Consider the following 16554-nt stretch of genomic DNA (forward strand, 5'->3'; position numbering starts at 1 on the left):
CGGACGCTTACTTGCTATGAAATCCTCAAAGACGAGTAAATCATTTCCAAATTCCCAAGGTCCTCCTTCGAGCGCCATCCGTTTCCCCGACTCCTGTCCAAAGGTAAACATATAGATGTTCTCTCCAACCTCCTTGCACTCCAAACCCCTAATCGGGCACCGGATCCGGCCAGGGTTTCAGCCAATGCCTCCGCAAACATCGATTTCTCAGAGAGAAGTTTGGCCGGTGCCTGCGGCTCCACCACACCTGCCTTGCCCGATCCAGCCCAGCCGATCTTGATGTGCTTCTTCTCCTTGTCCGACAGCTTCAGATTCTGTAGCAGGCCTTCTACCTTCTCCATGGCCCCTTACACCAGGCCTACCGACGCGGAAAAACCAATCTAGGGGACACAGGTGGTGTACGATCACGAGCCCTAGATCCCGTGAAAGGCTTTTGGTGGATGGGTTGGGCAAGATGAGACGAGAGGGCCACAGGCACCCAGGCGAAGGAAGAGATCTCCCCAAGGACACCCCAGAGTGGGCACCGGCAGCGAGGGAACAAACGGGAGCAGCGACCGAGGGAAAACCCTAGATCACCTTACGAGTCGCCAGACAACGGGAACCAACCGTCACCCGAGGGACGGACCCATGGCGTATATGCGTACTGGAGGGAGGGCCAATTTCTGCTCGTTTTGTTGATTGGCAAGGGTGCGCTGAACGTGGGCCGAGACTGCATGCTGGAGTAGGGAAAGGAGCTGCCGCCATCGTCTTTGGCGGCATGGCCCACATGCTAATCTCCATTCTGTTGCGAATCGCTGCAGAGGTGGAAAACCTGTTACATGCAAGCTGCCGCCGTCGGCTGTGATGGCAGGTGCCACGTGTCGTCTGCCGGACGTGCCACCACAGTGTACGTGGTCTTTTTGTCAATACGATTTGGGTGTGGTCTTTTCTGGCAATATGAATGTATAAGTGGTCTTATCTGGCAAAAAATCTTTTCCCTCATGCATACCTCCTCGCTAGGAAAGGTCTCAAGATACCATATCTCAATTCTCTCTACATCCCTACTACTACTTAACAGGACTTGGTACCGAAAGTACCTTTCTACACATGAGCTCATATGCTCTGGTGTGAACAGTAAAATAAATAAAATAGAAAAACATCTCAAAAAATTATGAAATTTTTTATGGCATACTTTAAGAAATGTCTGTTGTGCATGCACAATTTCATCACAAAATCACAAATTGATGGAAGTCGTGAAAAAAAAAATCAGAGCTCCAAAATGCGTTTGAAAGTAACATTTTCAGAGCATCAATTTTGGTTTTTTACCATGCCTCCCACCAATGTCATTTCGTGATGAAATTTTGCATGCACAACAAACATTTCTTAAAGTATGCCACAAAAAAATTCAGAACCTTTTGAAATGTTTTCTATTTTATTTATTCTACTATTCACAACAGGAGCATATGAGCTCAGGTGTAGAAACTCCACGTCCACTTGGTACATTCTTCTCATCTCATCACCTTTACTCTAAGTTGGCCTTTTCCTCTACATGCGCCCCCTCCTTGGTTTGGGATAATATAAATTAAATTGGTGCTTTCCTTTCCTTATCTTACTGGAAACCATGTTCTGCATTGACTCAATTAAATCCAACCAAAATCATGTTTTGCATTAACTCAATGAAATTAAATCAAATCTTACCAAAACACCAACTAAATCAAAACTTTACTTGCCCTCCCCAACTACCCAAATCATATCATATCATATCAACACCTCAACTAAATTAAAATTTTCCTTGCCTTCCCCTGCACGTACTCAAATCAAATCTTAACAAAAATCTAGAATATAGTGGGTGTAAGGTATATGTCCGCCACGATCAGTGTTGAATCATTAGAATATGCATGCCCCCGTTGCAATGCAGGGGCAATTAACTAGTGTATTAGAAATGTTCAATGTGCATTTAGAAAAATGTTCATCGGGTATTCAAAAATATTTCGTGTGCATTTAAAAAATATTGATCAAGAATTTATAAGTATTTGTCATGTTATTCAAAAATGTATGTTGGGTGTCAAAAATGTTCATCGGGCATTAAAAAATTTCATCGAGTATTTAAAAAATGTGCATTAAAAATTTCCGTTATATATTAACAAAATTTTCAGTATATATTTTAAAAATCATCATATATTAAAGATATATCCATCATGTATTTTATAAGGATTCCTTGTGTAATTGAAAAATGTTCATGTATGCCAAATGAATGTTCGTGGGTAAAAAATAGTAACCATGTATTTTTTTTAATGTTCAATATGTCAAAAGTAAAGTGAGAAAATAGGAAAAAAGGAAAAGAAAGAAACCAATAAAAAGGAGAAGGAAAATTAAAAGAGGAGAGATGAGAAAACAACGGAAAGGGGAAAATCATCCAAATGTGAAATTTTTATGAAATAACTCCCAGATCTATTATAAAGATTCACACCCTAAATATAACAAAAACTACAATGAGAAATTTGCACCATCGATGACCATTGCCACAACCTGGACAAGCAGCCGACACGCCACTGTCACCGCTCCCATACCAAAGCCAGCTTGACATTGCCGGTTACAGTCGGGAAGTCTTCTTGCACGTTCCCCTAAAGACCAGCGCCCTTGAGCCGCAATCGTTGTCATTAAACCCTTGAAACGATCTGAAGCGGGTGACATCAAATCTTGCTTGTGCGCACACACGGCGAGAATCCTAACCTCATTGTCCCAATGAGACGGCATGTATTTATGCCGGAGCTCCGTCGACTTGATCTCGATGGAGAAACTCAAGGATGATCAGAGCCCGGAAGATTGGGTTGAAGATGCAGAGTCGCCATCTGCCCTGAACACCGCCTTGCGAGGAAAAACATCCCTAACCTAAACTACTAGCCGAAGGCAAGGCATCGGGACCCCCCTCCCCGCCGCCGGCAGTGAGCCGCAAATAGAGGGGAGGTGGATCCACAGACTTGCCTGACGAAGTTTCAAGGGGATGAGTGCCCTAGCCGCCATAGTCGCGAGAGGGAAAGAGAAACCCTGATTTATATAATGTAACCAATACATTTACTATTTATATAATGTCCAGGGATCGTTGCTTCGTCACCTGAGCAAACAAGTGCAAGCTAACTTAGGCGTTAAAACCAAATAAAAATGAATAAAGAAACCAAAAAAAGGATGAAAAAAGAAAAAATGGAGAAAAAAACTACAACCAAAGAAAAGACTGATGCAGAGCCGCTCCTCAACGCGTCCCTTACTGGGACGGCCCACAAAGCAGCGCCGGGCGCAAAAGGTGAGACATATTAGGAATTATTTTGCCTTTGTCTTAAAAATATAATTGGTTTGCCTCAAAAATATATTAGTAATTGGTACGGGCAACATATAGCTCTGACGCTCCATTCTCGAATATAACCTCGGTAATGGCTTGTTCGGTTAATCCCCACCACGAGGGGGGATTGGAGAGGATTGGGTATTAAGGTGAATTTTGACTTGTTGAAAATTTAATCCCTTCCAATCCCGTTCAACCCCTTTGAATTTCCTTGGAACCGAACTAGTCCTAAAGCAGTTTGTATTTTTTTAAGAAACACCTGTAATTTTATTTGTATTCATTTACAGGTACGTTGATTTAGAACTAAGATCTAAGAAAATACAAAGTAATTTCTATGACTAAGAATTACAATGAAATTTCTTGTAAACACCTTCTTCACGATGTCAACCTCCTCGAAGAAATACTCCAAAGACTTCAGTACAAAAGTTGCAATTGGACTGGAACAACGGTGTTATCACTCTTTCACCCACACGAACATTACCAATAAAGTTTTTTGAAAGCGCCTTGAGTCGCCATCCAAAAAGATGAGAAGCCTTGATCGATGAACATACTTGGACCGGGGATGATCCCCAAATATAAGCTGTCAAATCACTATATCTTCATCATGTTGTTAATAAAAGATTTCACCCCATAAAGAATCAGACCAACAAAAAAGGCTTGACGCAACAATATAAAATCATCAGATATATGAGGACAGAAAACTCTCTAACCTCATGGCACCGTCAAAAGAACGAGAGTAAATTTATTCTCACAAAACTATGATGATCAGTAGACAACAACAACAACAACAACAACAACAACAACAACAAAGCCTTTAGTCCCAGACAAGTTGGGATAGGCTAGAGGTGAAACCCATAAAATCTCGCAACCAACTCATGGCTCTGGCACATGGATAGCAAGCTTCCACGCACCCCTGTCCATAGCTAGCTCTTTGGTGATACTCCAATCCTTCAGGTCTCTCTTAACGGACTCCTCCCATGTCAAATTCGGTCTACCCCGCCCTCTTTTGACATTCTCCGCACGCTTTAGCCGTCCGCTATGCACCGGAGCTTCTGGGGCCTGCGCTGAATATGCCCAAACCATCTCAGACGATGTTGGACAAGCTTCTCTTCAATTGGTGCTACCCCAACTCTATCTCATATATCATCATTCCGGACTCGATCCTTCCTCGTGTGGCCACACATCCATCTCAACATACGCATCTCCGCCACACCTAACTGTTGAACATGTCGCCTTTTAGTCGGCCAACACTCAGCGCCATACAACATTGCGGGTCGAACCATCGTCCTGTAGAACTTGCCTTTTAGCTTTTATGGCACTCTCTTGTCACAGAGAATGCCAGAAGCTTGGCGCCACTTCATCCATCCGGCTTTGATTCGATGGTTCACATCTTCATCAATACCCCCATCCTCCGACAGCATTGACCCCAAATACCGAAAGGTGTCCTTCTGAGGTACCACCTGGCCATCAAGGCTAACCTCCTCCTCACACCTAGTAGTACCGAAACCGCACATCATGTACTCGGTTTTAGTTCTACTAAGCCTAAACCCTTTCGATTCCAAGGTTTGTCTTCATAACTCTAACTTCCTATTTACCCCCGTCCGACTATCGTCAACTAGCACCACATCATCCGCAAAGAGCATACACCATGGGATATCTCCTTGTATATCCCTTGTGACCTCATCCGTCACCAATGCAAAAAGATAAGGGCTCAAAGCTGACCCCTGATGCAGTCCTATCTTAATCGGGAAGTCATCAGTGTCGACATCACTTGTTCGAACACTTGTCACAACATTATCGTACATGTCCTTAATGAGGGTAATGTACTTTGCTGGGACTTTGTGTTTCTCCAAGGCCCATCACATAATCAGTAGACGATGACGAAAAACATAAAGGTCTTGAAGATCCGAGGTCGCTCCACGTCTCAGCGCCAAAATCACAGCCGAAGGCGAGAGTACCTAAATTTCTCAGATGGCAGCAGCAGCGGGCCGTATATTGAACTAAATATTTGACAGAAGGGCCTGCGTAATCCCACCGGGCCACGCCAGGCCCAATAACAGGCAGTGAGGTGGTCTGTCCACCACACCCCTTCTCTTCTTCCTCCTCCCCTTCCCATTTTCGCCCCTTAATAAACCGATCAAAAATAAAACAGAATCCACCAAATAAATCGCGGAGTTCCCAACGCTCTCCGCCCTCTCTCGCCCGCATTCCCCAATCCAATCCGCGGCGGCATCGGCGGCGACGCCACCACCACCGGGAAGCTCCGCCCCTTCTCCGTCTCCGTTCCCGTCCCCTCCCCTCCCCTCCACACGCGCCCGAATCGCGCCGCAGATTTCGCCGCCCCCCGCGCCTCCCCCGATTTCGGCGGAACAGCCGCTAGGGTTTCGATTCGCCTCGGGATCGGGTTCGGGCCCTGATCGGAGGCCGCCTTCGTCGTCCGGGGGTACAATCCGCCGCCCCCCCTGCTTCCTGGCACGGCAGGAACCATTTCCGGTAATGTTTCCGTTTGAATCCCCTTCTCGTTTCCCTTCCGATTTCTCGATCGTGGTGAGAACCGCGTATCTCTCAGACTCGCTGCGGTATTTGCAGGGGAAGGATACGGCGATGGAGGGGCACGTGTTCGGAGGCGGCAACTGGGGCTCGTCGCCCTACCCTGGCCCCAACGCCAACATCAACGCCAGCGTCAACGAGAACCAGTTCATGTTCGATGCCAAGGCCGCGCCGCAGCAGCTTCAGCTCTTCGGGAGCAGCGCGGGTAATATGATGGTTCCCTTCCCCTGTTATAGAGTTCAGTGTTGAGCCATTATGCAGTTATATGCTGATGTTGGGCAGATGTTGTGTGGTGAATTTGACCCTACCCACTGGTGCTTGTTGATTGCCTCTGCTGTAATTAAGTCTTGTTTGTAGCACAACCTAGCCACCTTTTGGACAGTAATATTGCATATTATATATTAAGAACATTATCCCATGCTTCCCTGAATCCTAGTTCTATGTTAGCATTGAACTGGTTGTGCATTGGCCAACTCATTTTCATTGACGAAAACAAGGCATTTCCCCCAATCAGATGGTCTTCTGACTGGGACCTTTAGGTTAGTTATAGAGGTGGTAAACCTTGTGTGCAGAACTCAATTGTGTGCTCCGAGGATGAATACGATGATGCATACATGCAAGGTTTCTTAAACCTGCTCATTAACATTCACATTTCTATGGTATTACCATCAGGCTGCACATCACATTGCAAGATTGTAGCCTCTATATGTTTATTAGTGACTTACCTAGCATATATGTATTATGAGATATTGGTCAATCGTTATTTAGTGATAATCTCCTTCCATCATTTTCTCTTGCCCTCCCATTTCGCTCTCTACTCAGTGTATTTCTATCAGCGAGTAATGTGTGTAACACAAATATTAAACTATTATTTATTGCATTTTTGGGGCTGATTCTCCTTTTGCAATGCCCTAATGCCTCGTACAATGCCTAGCAGAGCATTGTTTTCCTCTGATGAGTTTATGGTGGATTTCATTTCGAGTTTTGATAATTTTAGCAACAAAGACACACTTCTTGCTGCCATCCTTGTCGTAGATGTATTGGTTACATATCTATGTGTGCTTGATAATGCTTGCTTCGACGTTTTATGCCCTCGTAGCTCGAGTTTTTTTTTATATCCACGAATAAACCTACCGATTAACATCTCTAGCTCTAACAGGAGTAGCTCGATGCACTTTACCTTTCACCACAGCACTAAACATTTCATGTTGCTGTCTTATTCTCAAACAAATGCTTGCTGTTCATCTAATTATCAATGCATTTACTGCAGTTGGCACCAGTGGATATTATAACTACAATGGAAATGGCAACCCATATGTTATGAACCAACCAAGAAAGACAAGCAATTGTGCAGCGGATGAAAAGAAGCTCAAGCTTCAGATGTCCTTGAACAACTTTCATGCAGGAGATGCCGACCGGTTGGCATGTACTGGTAATTCAAGTGTTGTGTCTACTGGGCTGAAACTGTCCTACGAGGATAATGAGCATAATTCTTCCTTCACGTCTGGTAGTGGAAGCATGTCTTCTTTGACTTCCACGACGCCTTTTGGTCATGATATTATGACTGAAATGGAGAAAGGAAACAAAGAGATTGACTATTATTTGAGAAGCCAGGTAAATATTTATCCTAATTTAGCTATCAACCAAATTTGAGCTCTCGTTGTTGCCTAGATAGCAATGGTGATATTTGCTGTTAGGACTTGCTTGTGTTCATCATGGAAGCACTATGCAGTGCAGTAGTGTGGAATGTCGAGTTATCCAAATATGATTCTGTAGTTTCTGGTGGCATCACTATGTACCACTTCCTAACCATGGAAATGGTTGTTCTTCGCACTTCCTGATTGCCAAATATAAAGTATATTGACATATTTCAGACTTTACAGTCATCCTACTTTTGTTATATTTGTCCATATAGAAATTCAGTACTCCCTCCGTTCCATAATGTAGTGCCTATAGATTTTTACAAAAGTCAAACATTACAAACTTTGACCATGTTTATAGAGAAAAGTAGATAAATCTAGAATACCAAATGCGCATGATTGAATACATCGTGAGTTATATTTTCAGAATATACATGTTTGGTATTGTAGATGTACATAGTTTTCTCTATACACTTGGTCAAAGTTGGCAAAGTTTGACTTTCACAAAAATCTATAGGCACTACATTGTGGAATGGAGGGAGTATCTGTTAATCTTAACTGTCTAGGGTGTGATTGCAAGAATATGGAAGATAATTTGCTGGTTCCTTATTGTAATAGTATATGCAGTCCTTAGTGATCCCGGTGTCATAGGCTCTGGTAGCTAACACATCATTTGGTTCTGATTGTTGAAACTTGAAAGTAAATAAAATGAGTCAGAGATTTCTGGTGTTTATGTTGTGTGCCTCTTTCCCACAGGTGGAACAACTCAGTAGGCGTGTGAAAGAGATGAAGCAAAGGCAGATGGTTTCTCTCGTGTCTACTCTCGAAAGAGGGGTAGGAAAGAAGCTGAGGGAGAAGGAGCTCGAGGTGGAGGCCATGAACAAAAAAAGCCAGGAGCTGAATGAACAGATCCGACAGGTGGCCATCCAGGTCCAGTCATGGCAGTCAGCCGCGCTCTACAACGAATCTGTTGCCAGCACCCTGAAGACCCAGCTCATGAAAGTGGTGGCGGACCACGCCAACCGCACCAGGGAAGGTTGCGGCGACAGCGAAGTGGAGAGCGGCACTGTGCCCGGCCAGAAGAACATCAACACTGTCCCCGGAGGCTTCTTCAAGTCGAGCCTCCTCCCTGGAGTCAAGAGCGGCGTAGCCGGCAGTGGGCTTGCAGCCTGCAAGTGGTGCGGAGCGAAGGAGGCGGCAGTGCTGGTGATGCCTTGCCGCCACCTGTGCCTGTGCGCCGACTGCGATAGGGTCACAGATGCATGCCCTGTCTGTCAGTACCCCAAGAGCGGTAGCGTTGAGATCAACATGTCCTAGCATCAATCCTGTGTGTTTCGAATTGGACAGTGGTGTTATGACTCCGGTACATATAGTCAATCCGCCCCTCTCCCTCCATGATTCTGCCTTTGGTTTGCACCTAGCAAGCTGTAGTCCTAAAGTTTTGGTGGTGGACATAGATTGTTGGTCCGGTCTGGAACGATCAAAATTTTCCTGGACCCAGCGAGAGATGAGCAGATTGTTGCGAAATTCCTTCGTTCCAAACGTACTCCAGACCATCTCGACGGAGGTAATAACCAGCCTGCCAACATTGTGGCGGCGACATCATCATGTTTCACAGGACAGTTTTGGAAGATAATGATCGTATCGCCGAATATATCTCTTCTTGATGCAGAAACAAAAGAAAGGAGCCAAATGTGAGCAGAGGCACCATGTAATCCATGATGAGGGCCGCAGTCCGTTACAGGAGAAACAAAAACATGAGCAGCAAAAGGCCAGCAGGCACGCACACGCAACGCAACGTGCTGCTGCTGCTGGGTTTGCCAACGCCCAACGCAACGGACGAGTGCGTCTCAAGGCATCTTTCCCTGATCAGGCCACCATGGCAACGCCGGTGCGTGGGCTGCAAAACCAAACGGTGCCGGTGCGGCTCATGATTGCCGCCCGGGTCTATCTTTGGGTAAAGTTTCGTCCCTGCATGTGATGGATCATCCAAATGCAGCGTCTTATAAAAGGGCCAATCGAAGAACGGTTTTACTATTTTGTCATGATTCAGGGTGAATCTTCCCCCTCTGATCGAAAATAAGATCGATGATCCAAATGCAGTGTCTTCTAAAAGGGCAAATCGAAGAACGGTTTTTCTATTTTGTCATGATTCAGGGTGAATCTCACCCCTCTGATCGAAAATAAGATTTGATCATCCAAATGCAGCGTCTTATAAAAGGGCCAATCGAAGAACGGTTTTACTATTTTGTCGTGATTCAGGGTGAGCCTCGCCCCTCTGGTCGAAAATAAGGTCGTCCGGGATCGGAATGCAAATTTGCGGATCAGGGAGCCCCCGGAGGTTTTTCATTGCCACTTGGCATCTCCTCTCGACTGATTTTTTTTTATTGAAAGAGAAGAAGAGAAAAAGATTTGGAAAACAAAATGGGATGGATAACTGTCATCTTTGTCCGCTATTCCTTGCAATCATTTGGCCGGCTCTTGGAAGGATTGGAGTGGACTGCAAATGGGGCGGGAGACGCTACCAGGCTTGATTGCGAGAATCCAATCGTGGAGCTACATCATCGACCGCTAATCATGAAATGTTGGTGCTATGCAGCCAGGTGGCCGTGGTTAATGAGAGCCATCTGCGTAGAGTCTCTAAAATCCTACGATTATGATTTTACTATCATGCTTTTCGAATGCTACTCATAAGCGAGCCATGTGATTATTCTAATATGTACATGTGACTGTGAGGCGATGAAGATTTTCAAATCAAATTTGACAGACTTCAAAAGAGCCTATAGGAAAAAAAATACACGTTGGTCGCTCTACCACAAATCGAACAACACACACACACACACACACAATATTATTTATTTATTTTTTGCGGGGAGCACACAATAATCTTAAGAAAATTATAAACTATCAACGTTAAACTTCCAAACCTGCTATGGTATCACTTTGATACATGAGGAGTGCAAGAATGATTGATTAAGCATGTCGTAAGCTATCAACGTTAATGTAAAGACAATCCAAAAGGTCCCCTAATCCTCTCCAAAAGAGGGCCATGGATGGATCCATCTAGTAGTTCTCGCAAGAAATAGTTAGTTATGACTTGTCCTCCTCTCACGATTGGAACTACAACTTAGCTAATCAACCTTTGAGCCAATGATAACCTCTTCCTTGACGTGTGTAGCATTGTTTAATCACTTCACGGTAGGAGCATGCCCATGAAATGTACTAGTACAAGAAGGATGGATATATACATGCATAGTGGGCCACCTTTTGCAGGGGATGAGTAAAGCATAAACCACACCTCGCCCTGTCTCACACCGCTATCATTCACTTGCACTTCAAGTCCAGAGGAGAAACGACCATCGATCACACCACGCCTCCTCCCTCTCCTCATGCTTTGCTCCTCCCACTATAAATTGTCGCAGGTACGAACCCTTGTAAGCCAAGCCAAGGCGCGCACACACGCACGCATGTGCACGATCTTTAGCTGCCCCTAGCTTGCGCCATTAGAGCGCGCGGCTCGATCGACCGTGTAGGTCGAAATGGGGCGAGGGAGAAGGAGTGGCATGAGGGCAGTGCCATTGTTCTTGGTGCTGGTGCTGGTGCTGGTGTTGGTGTTCATGGCCATGGCGAGGGTGGCTGCGGCCGAGGGAAGCGACGTTGCCGATGGTGTCGATGCCGGCGAGGACGAGGCTTTTGAGAAGAGGTTCTTGAAGCTGTGGACGGACGGAGGCGGCGGGGACGAGGAAGACCGCCTCAGATGGTACGGTGATGACGACGATGATTATGGTGATATCTACGACGACGAAAAGGTCGAAGAGATGGTGGAGGAGGAGGAGGAGGGGGAAGATGGCATTATGCTGGGGGTGACGAGATGCCCGAATCCGAACAAGAAGAAGAAGACGAAGAGGAACGTCGTGAAGGTCGACAGCTACGGCGCGGTGGGCGACGGCTGCGCCGACGACACAGAGGTATGCATGCTCCTCTCTCTTGCGTACTTGCGCATTATTCGACCGACGTGCAGAATAATTGTTCATGCCAACGTCGTGACACGCACGCACGGTCGTTCCTAATCCCATCGTCCATGGCGTGACGATAAGAACTGCTATCCTTAGCAGCAGGTGCATGGGAATGGTGAGAAACCGCCGGCAAGAAACTGCAGAGGCGTTTCCTGACGATCGAGCTCACCTTTTCTTTTTCTAATCGAAAAGTTCAGTTAGGTTAAAATAATTTCATAATTTTATGGTGTTGGCTGTTTCACAAGAGAACGGATTAGTCAACTTGCAACCCACATCCACGTTTAATTAATCACCAACAGGCCAATTTTTTTTTATAGCTAGCTAAGATGCATTGCAATCTTTGTTGGCTTACAAGTTTTCTGTAAAATATACTGTATATAGCTACCAAATCACTGTATACATCACTCGGACTCTGCTTGATGCCGCAAGAAAAGCATGCACATGCGTATGCGTATCCATGCCTTACAAATGCGGCTATGATGATTGCCACACTTTCCCTGTGTTCTTGGATTGATCGGTGAGCTGACCTGTTCAGAGTAATCATAGAAAGAGATAAAGGGATTTGATAGCGATGGCGGTTGCTTAGCTTAACTGACTCATCGATCATTCAATCACCATCCACCACATGGCGGCGTGCAGATCTCGTTGAGAGATTCAACCTTTTAAGGAACCAAAATATGATTTGCGTGCACGCGTGCCTCTGCATATTTAACTTGTACTGCTACTTAATATTTCAATTTTTATATTTTAACAAAGCCACGGCTTTGCCCATTTCATTGTTAATCGTATTTATTGGCAAAGAGGAAAAGAAATGAAACAAGCTTACTCAAAGGAACATTCAATGCAAGGAGATGAGAACTATACATGTTATATTTCATTTTCTTTAATTTTTTGTAAAAGGCCACCAGATCCCTTAACCAAACTCCATCATTACAAATCACCCTGGAAAACAAACAAACAATAAATTATATCTAGGCCCTTGGGGAGCGGAGCACCTTCTACCTCCGAAAGGATCTGATGGCGCGCCGCTGCTGGAGCGGGTCCGACCTTGTTGCTTGCCGGCTAGGAGTCGTCGAGGCTAGCGTCCAAGCAGACCAGCGCCCTGAAGGTGAAGCTGGCATTAGAGCGGTGAAGGATCCGGCCGCCAACTACCCGCCTATAGTGCTGCCCAAAATGATGCTCATCAACTCGAAAAGTTGACATTGAAGCAAGGCCCGAGCCAGAGAGCAAATACCCTAGATGTTGCCGCCACCACTGGCACGTCGCTAGCAACACCAAGGCACACCAAAACATTGTTCTCAAGGGTGCACACGAAGACAAAGCTGACATACCCCTTGACCTCACGTCTTAATACATCACCGAGAGCTAGAGATGGAGCTAGAACTGGGGAGTTCTTATTCAAACCACCGTCGCCTCCATCCATCGGAGGAGACACAAACCTAACCATAACTACGTAACAAGGTACTCAAAATTGTGATTTTGAATCAGATCAGAGCTCCAATGATAGGATTGCAAATCGTAGAATCTTAACTATCAGGGACCCCCCCCCCCCCCCCCCCCCACAAACCAACCAGAATCATTGATTAAGACTAGTATGAATAGTAATAGTGATTTTTGTGGTTGCTAAAATGGTGCTTTTTGCCAGATTGGCCCTTCCCAACAAGGTTTGACAATACCACCCCTCCCTCCTCATTTGATTTTGCTGGCTCTGCCACTGGATTATACTAACCAAAATCGTAGAATCATAGGGGTTAGAATCATAGAATCTTGTTAACTACTGAAAAACACGAGATGAGGTATACCTAGTCGAGCAGATGAGCATAAACTTGATATCAAAAGACAGGGTTGAAGTTCATTACGTTTCAAGGACTGGTGCCTATGGAATAAATACAAAATCCATTGCATCTCCATCAGGTTTAGCTCAATTGCCTTCTAAGATTTAAACGAAAACATTCTTCTAGTACATCAATAAACTTGGTAAGTCTGATCAAGACCTGCATTACACCGATCTTTCATGTCTCGCTGGTCCCATCTCCGTCCCCTCCGAGCCACAACTCCTCTTCCTCCCCCGGGATCTTGTACCCGCAGACCGGAAAGACACAGTTCACGCTGAGCAGCCTGAAGAGGCATCACTCATGGAAGGAGTGCGCGCAGGGCATGGTCCGGAGCTTGTCCCCGTCCTCGAAGTCGCCGAGGCAGACGGGGCAGTATTCAAGTGTGATTTTGGTTCTTTGGTCAAAATGAAAACTACTCCCTCCGTTCCATAATATAAGAACGTTTTTGACATTAGGGAGTAAAATCCAGTGATTTTGGTCATAGCTGGAAAATTTCCAAAACTTGAATCCAAAAATATACTCCCTGTTAGCTTCAAAAGAAAAAGCTCACTGCAAGATCTTCGCTTATCTCATTGAATAACAAGCCTCTTCAGAAATGAACATGCAGGTGGAACCGTGGAAGAACTACATGTTCTACTAATACAGAAGAAACCAGATATCAAATTCGAGTTCTCAAACACCTAATCGAAGAAAATGATGATTTATGAACCCACTCCCACGCTTCATGTTTCCGGTTTTTATTTCTCTATAGAAAATAACGCACGAGAAGTCGAGAAGTGTACGATTCATATGTTCTTACTTCCATGGTTTAATTAATTATTAATTCAGTAACAGAATGAAGTGAAATGTTGAGTTAGCTGATGCTTGATGAATTAAATCTCACCAGGCATTCGCAAAGGCGTGGGAGAAGGCGTGCTCGCTCAAGGACGCGGTGCTGGTGGTGCCCAAAGGCCGGCGCTACAAGATCGGCCCGAGCCGGTTCATGGGCCCGTGCAAGGAGAGGCTGGTGGTGCTGATCCACGGCACCATCGTGGCGCCGGAGGAGCCGTCGCAGTGGGACCCCAGGAGCCCGCGTCTGTGGCTCCTCTTCGGCGGGCTCGTCGGCGCGCGCATCCAAGGCGGGGGCGTCATCGACGGCTCCGGCTCCAAATGGTGGGCCAACTCCTGCAAGATCGACCGGTCCAAGCCGTGCAAGGGCGCGCCGACGGCGGTGACCATCGACTCGTGCCGGGGCGTGCGGGTGCGCGGCCTGACCGTCCAGAACGCGCAGCAGATGCACCTGACGGTGTCGCGGTCGCGCGGGGTGCGGCTGGACGGCATGGCCATCCAGGCGCCGGGGGACAGCCCCAACACCGACGGCATCCACGTGGCGGAGTCCACGGCGGTGACCATCACCGGCGCCCGCATCGGCACCGGCGACGACTGCGTGTCCATCTCCAACGCCAGCTTCGCGGTGAAGATGAAGGGCATCGTGTGCGACCCGGGCCACGGCATCAGCATCGGCAGCCTGGGGCGGGGCGGCTCCTACGCCGCCGTGGAGGGGGTGACCCTCGACGACGCCCGCATCTCCCGCGCCCAGAACGGCGTCCGGATCAAGACCTGGCAGGGCGGCGCCGGGTACGTGCGCAACGTGCGCTTCTCCAACGTGCTGGTGGAGGCCGTCGACCACCCCATCATCATCGACCAGTTCTACTGCGACGCCAGGACGCCGTGCGCCAACCAGACCAGCAACGTGGCCGTCAGCAACGTCGCGTACCGGAACATCTCCGGCACGGCCACGCGGGACGAGGCCATCAAGTTCGCCTGCAGCGACGCCGTGCCCTGCAGCGACATCGTGCTCAGCAACATCAACCTGCTCGGCGACGACGGCGCCGAGGTGCAGGCCGTGTGCAACTGCGCCATGGGGCTGGGCTACGACCCCGTCCGCCCCGCCGTCGACTGCCTCAGGAACAACGCGTGCGGCGGCGGCGGCGGAGGGCAGAAGTTGGGCGCGGAGGAGCCGTCGACGACGGACGCGCCGCTGCACACCGAGCTGTGAAAATCATGCATGGGATTTGGCACGTACGGATGTGTTAAACCTACGTGTCGGACATGCCCTTGAATTTTCACCAAGCTGTCACGATGCTGCAATTATTAATTAACTAGGTTTTTTTGTTTGTGTGCATCTATCGTCTGATGTATCGACAAAGAAATTAAGATGCACGATGTTACATGCATGTCCATGAAGAAAGAACTGCTTATCTATTACAGACGAGTGTGTTTTGCTAAAGCACATCTAGTATCAATTTTTTGAGGATTAAGAAAAAGTGTGTATACCTCTTTTTTAAGAAACTGGCAGGAGACGCAGGAGAGGAACTGTAATGTTTGCTGCGACGCACTTGGAAGAATTCCTCACCGTAGCAATGCATGTGCATTATGACATGCTGGAGATGTCTCGAGATATTATTTTTTCTCCATTAAAGAGATCAATTTTATTGGAGATGACATACTGGAAATTAGCTTGTCCGATAAAGGTTAACAACTTTTTTTGGTGTACGTTACGTGGAACTCTCCCATGCCGTGTTACACTTGCCAATATACACATGAAAGTTTCGCCCATTTGCCCATCACGCTCGAATGGGCCAGAAGATACAAAACATGTGTTGTTTTTTTGTGAGAAGGCAAAAGAGGTTTGTGATAAGTTGGGGATGTACGAGATGATTAAGAAAGCTTGTGTTGTTGGTCGTGCGGGAGAAGCAGTTCTTGAATTCTTACTTCTTATACCAGATCAAGAACTATCTATATTGGGCCTCCAGAATGCACGTGAGTTGATCGCCCTAATCACTTGATAGACGTAAGCTGCTTCATGAGGGAAAATTTCAAGAGGCGTACCATACTTCTATGGGGATTCGTGCTATAATGGAAAACTGTGTGAATGCCCACTCCCCTAATGCAACTAGGAGAAATGGGGATGGAGCAGATCTCCTATGAGTTTTGTTAAACTGAATATGGATGCTCCTTTGATCATGATCTACTTAGGGCATAGCTGGTGATGCATTCAGAGATGGCAAAGGAAAATTCATTGTTGGCGGAAACTGGAAAACCGATTGGTGTGCTGATGTACTGACAGTGGAAGCATTGGCTCTTAGGTTTAGCTTCTTGCTTGCAGAAAAGATGGTATGCAATCGTCTCGTTATTAACTCTGATAATATGGAAGT

General features: G+C 46.5%; 2 protein-coding genes across 3 annotated transcripts; both read left to right on the forward strand.

Annotated features, from left to right (window-relative positions):
* Positions 1–5436: 5436 nt before the first annotated feature.
* LOC125514013 (BOI-related E3 ubiquitin-protein ligase 1-like) lies at positions 5437–9045 on the forward strand. Of its 2 annotated transcripts, XM_048679259.1 has the most exons (4): positions 5437–5809; positions 5906–6071; positions 7137–7480; positions 8263–9045. In XM_048679259.1, the coding sequence occupies exons 2-4, from the start codon at positions 5921–5923 to the stop codon at positions 8821–8823; spliced, it is 1056 nt and encodes a 351-aa protein (XP_048535216.1). In that variant the 5' UTR covers positions 5437–5809; positions 5906–5920; the 3' UTR covers positions 8824–9045. The 2 variants fall into 2 exon arrangements, with proteins under 2 accessions (XP_048535216.1, XP_048535214.1); XM_048679257.1 differs by having other exon boundaries at positions 5437–6071.
* Positions 9046–10816: 1771 nt separating this feature from the next.
* Positions 10817–15657, forward strand: LOC125516262 (probable polygalacturonase At1g80170). Its single transcript, XM_048681742.1, has 2 exons — positions 10817–11474; positions 14244–15657. Exons 1-2 carry the CDS (start codon positions 11046–11048, stop codon positions 15393–15395), a joined length of 1581 nt encoding a protein of 526 aa, XP_048537699.1. The 5' UTR covers positions 10817–11045; the 3' UTR covers positions 15396–15657.
* Positions 15658–16554: the final 897 nt, after the last annotated feature.

The sequence above is a fragment of the Triticum urartu genome, chromosome 6, assembly GCF_003073215.2.
Source record: "Triticum urartu cultivar G1812 chromosome 6, Tu2.1, whole genome shotgun sequence".
Lineage (NCBI taxonomy): Eukaryota > Viridiplantae > Streptophyta > Magnoliopsida > Poales > Poaceae > Triticum > Triticum urartu.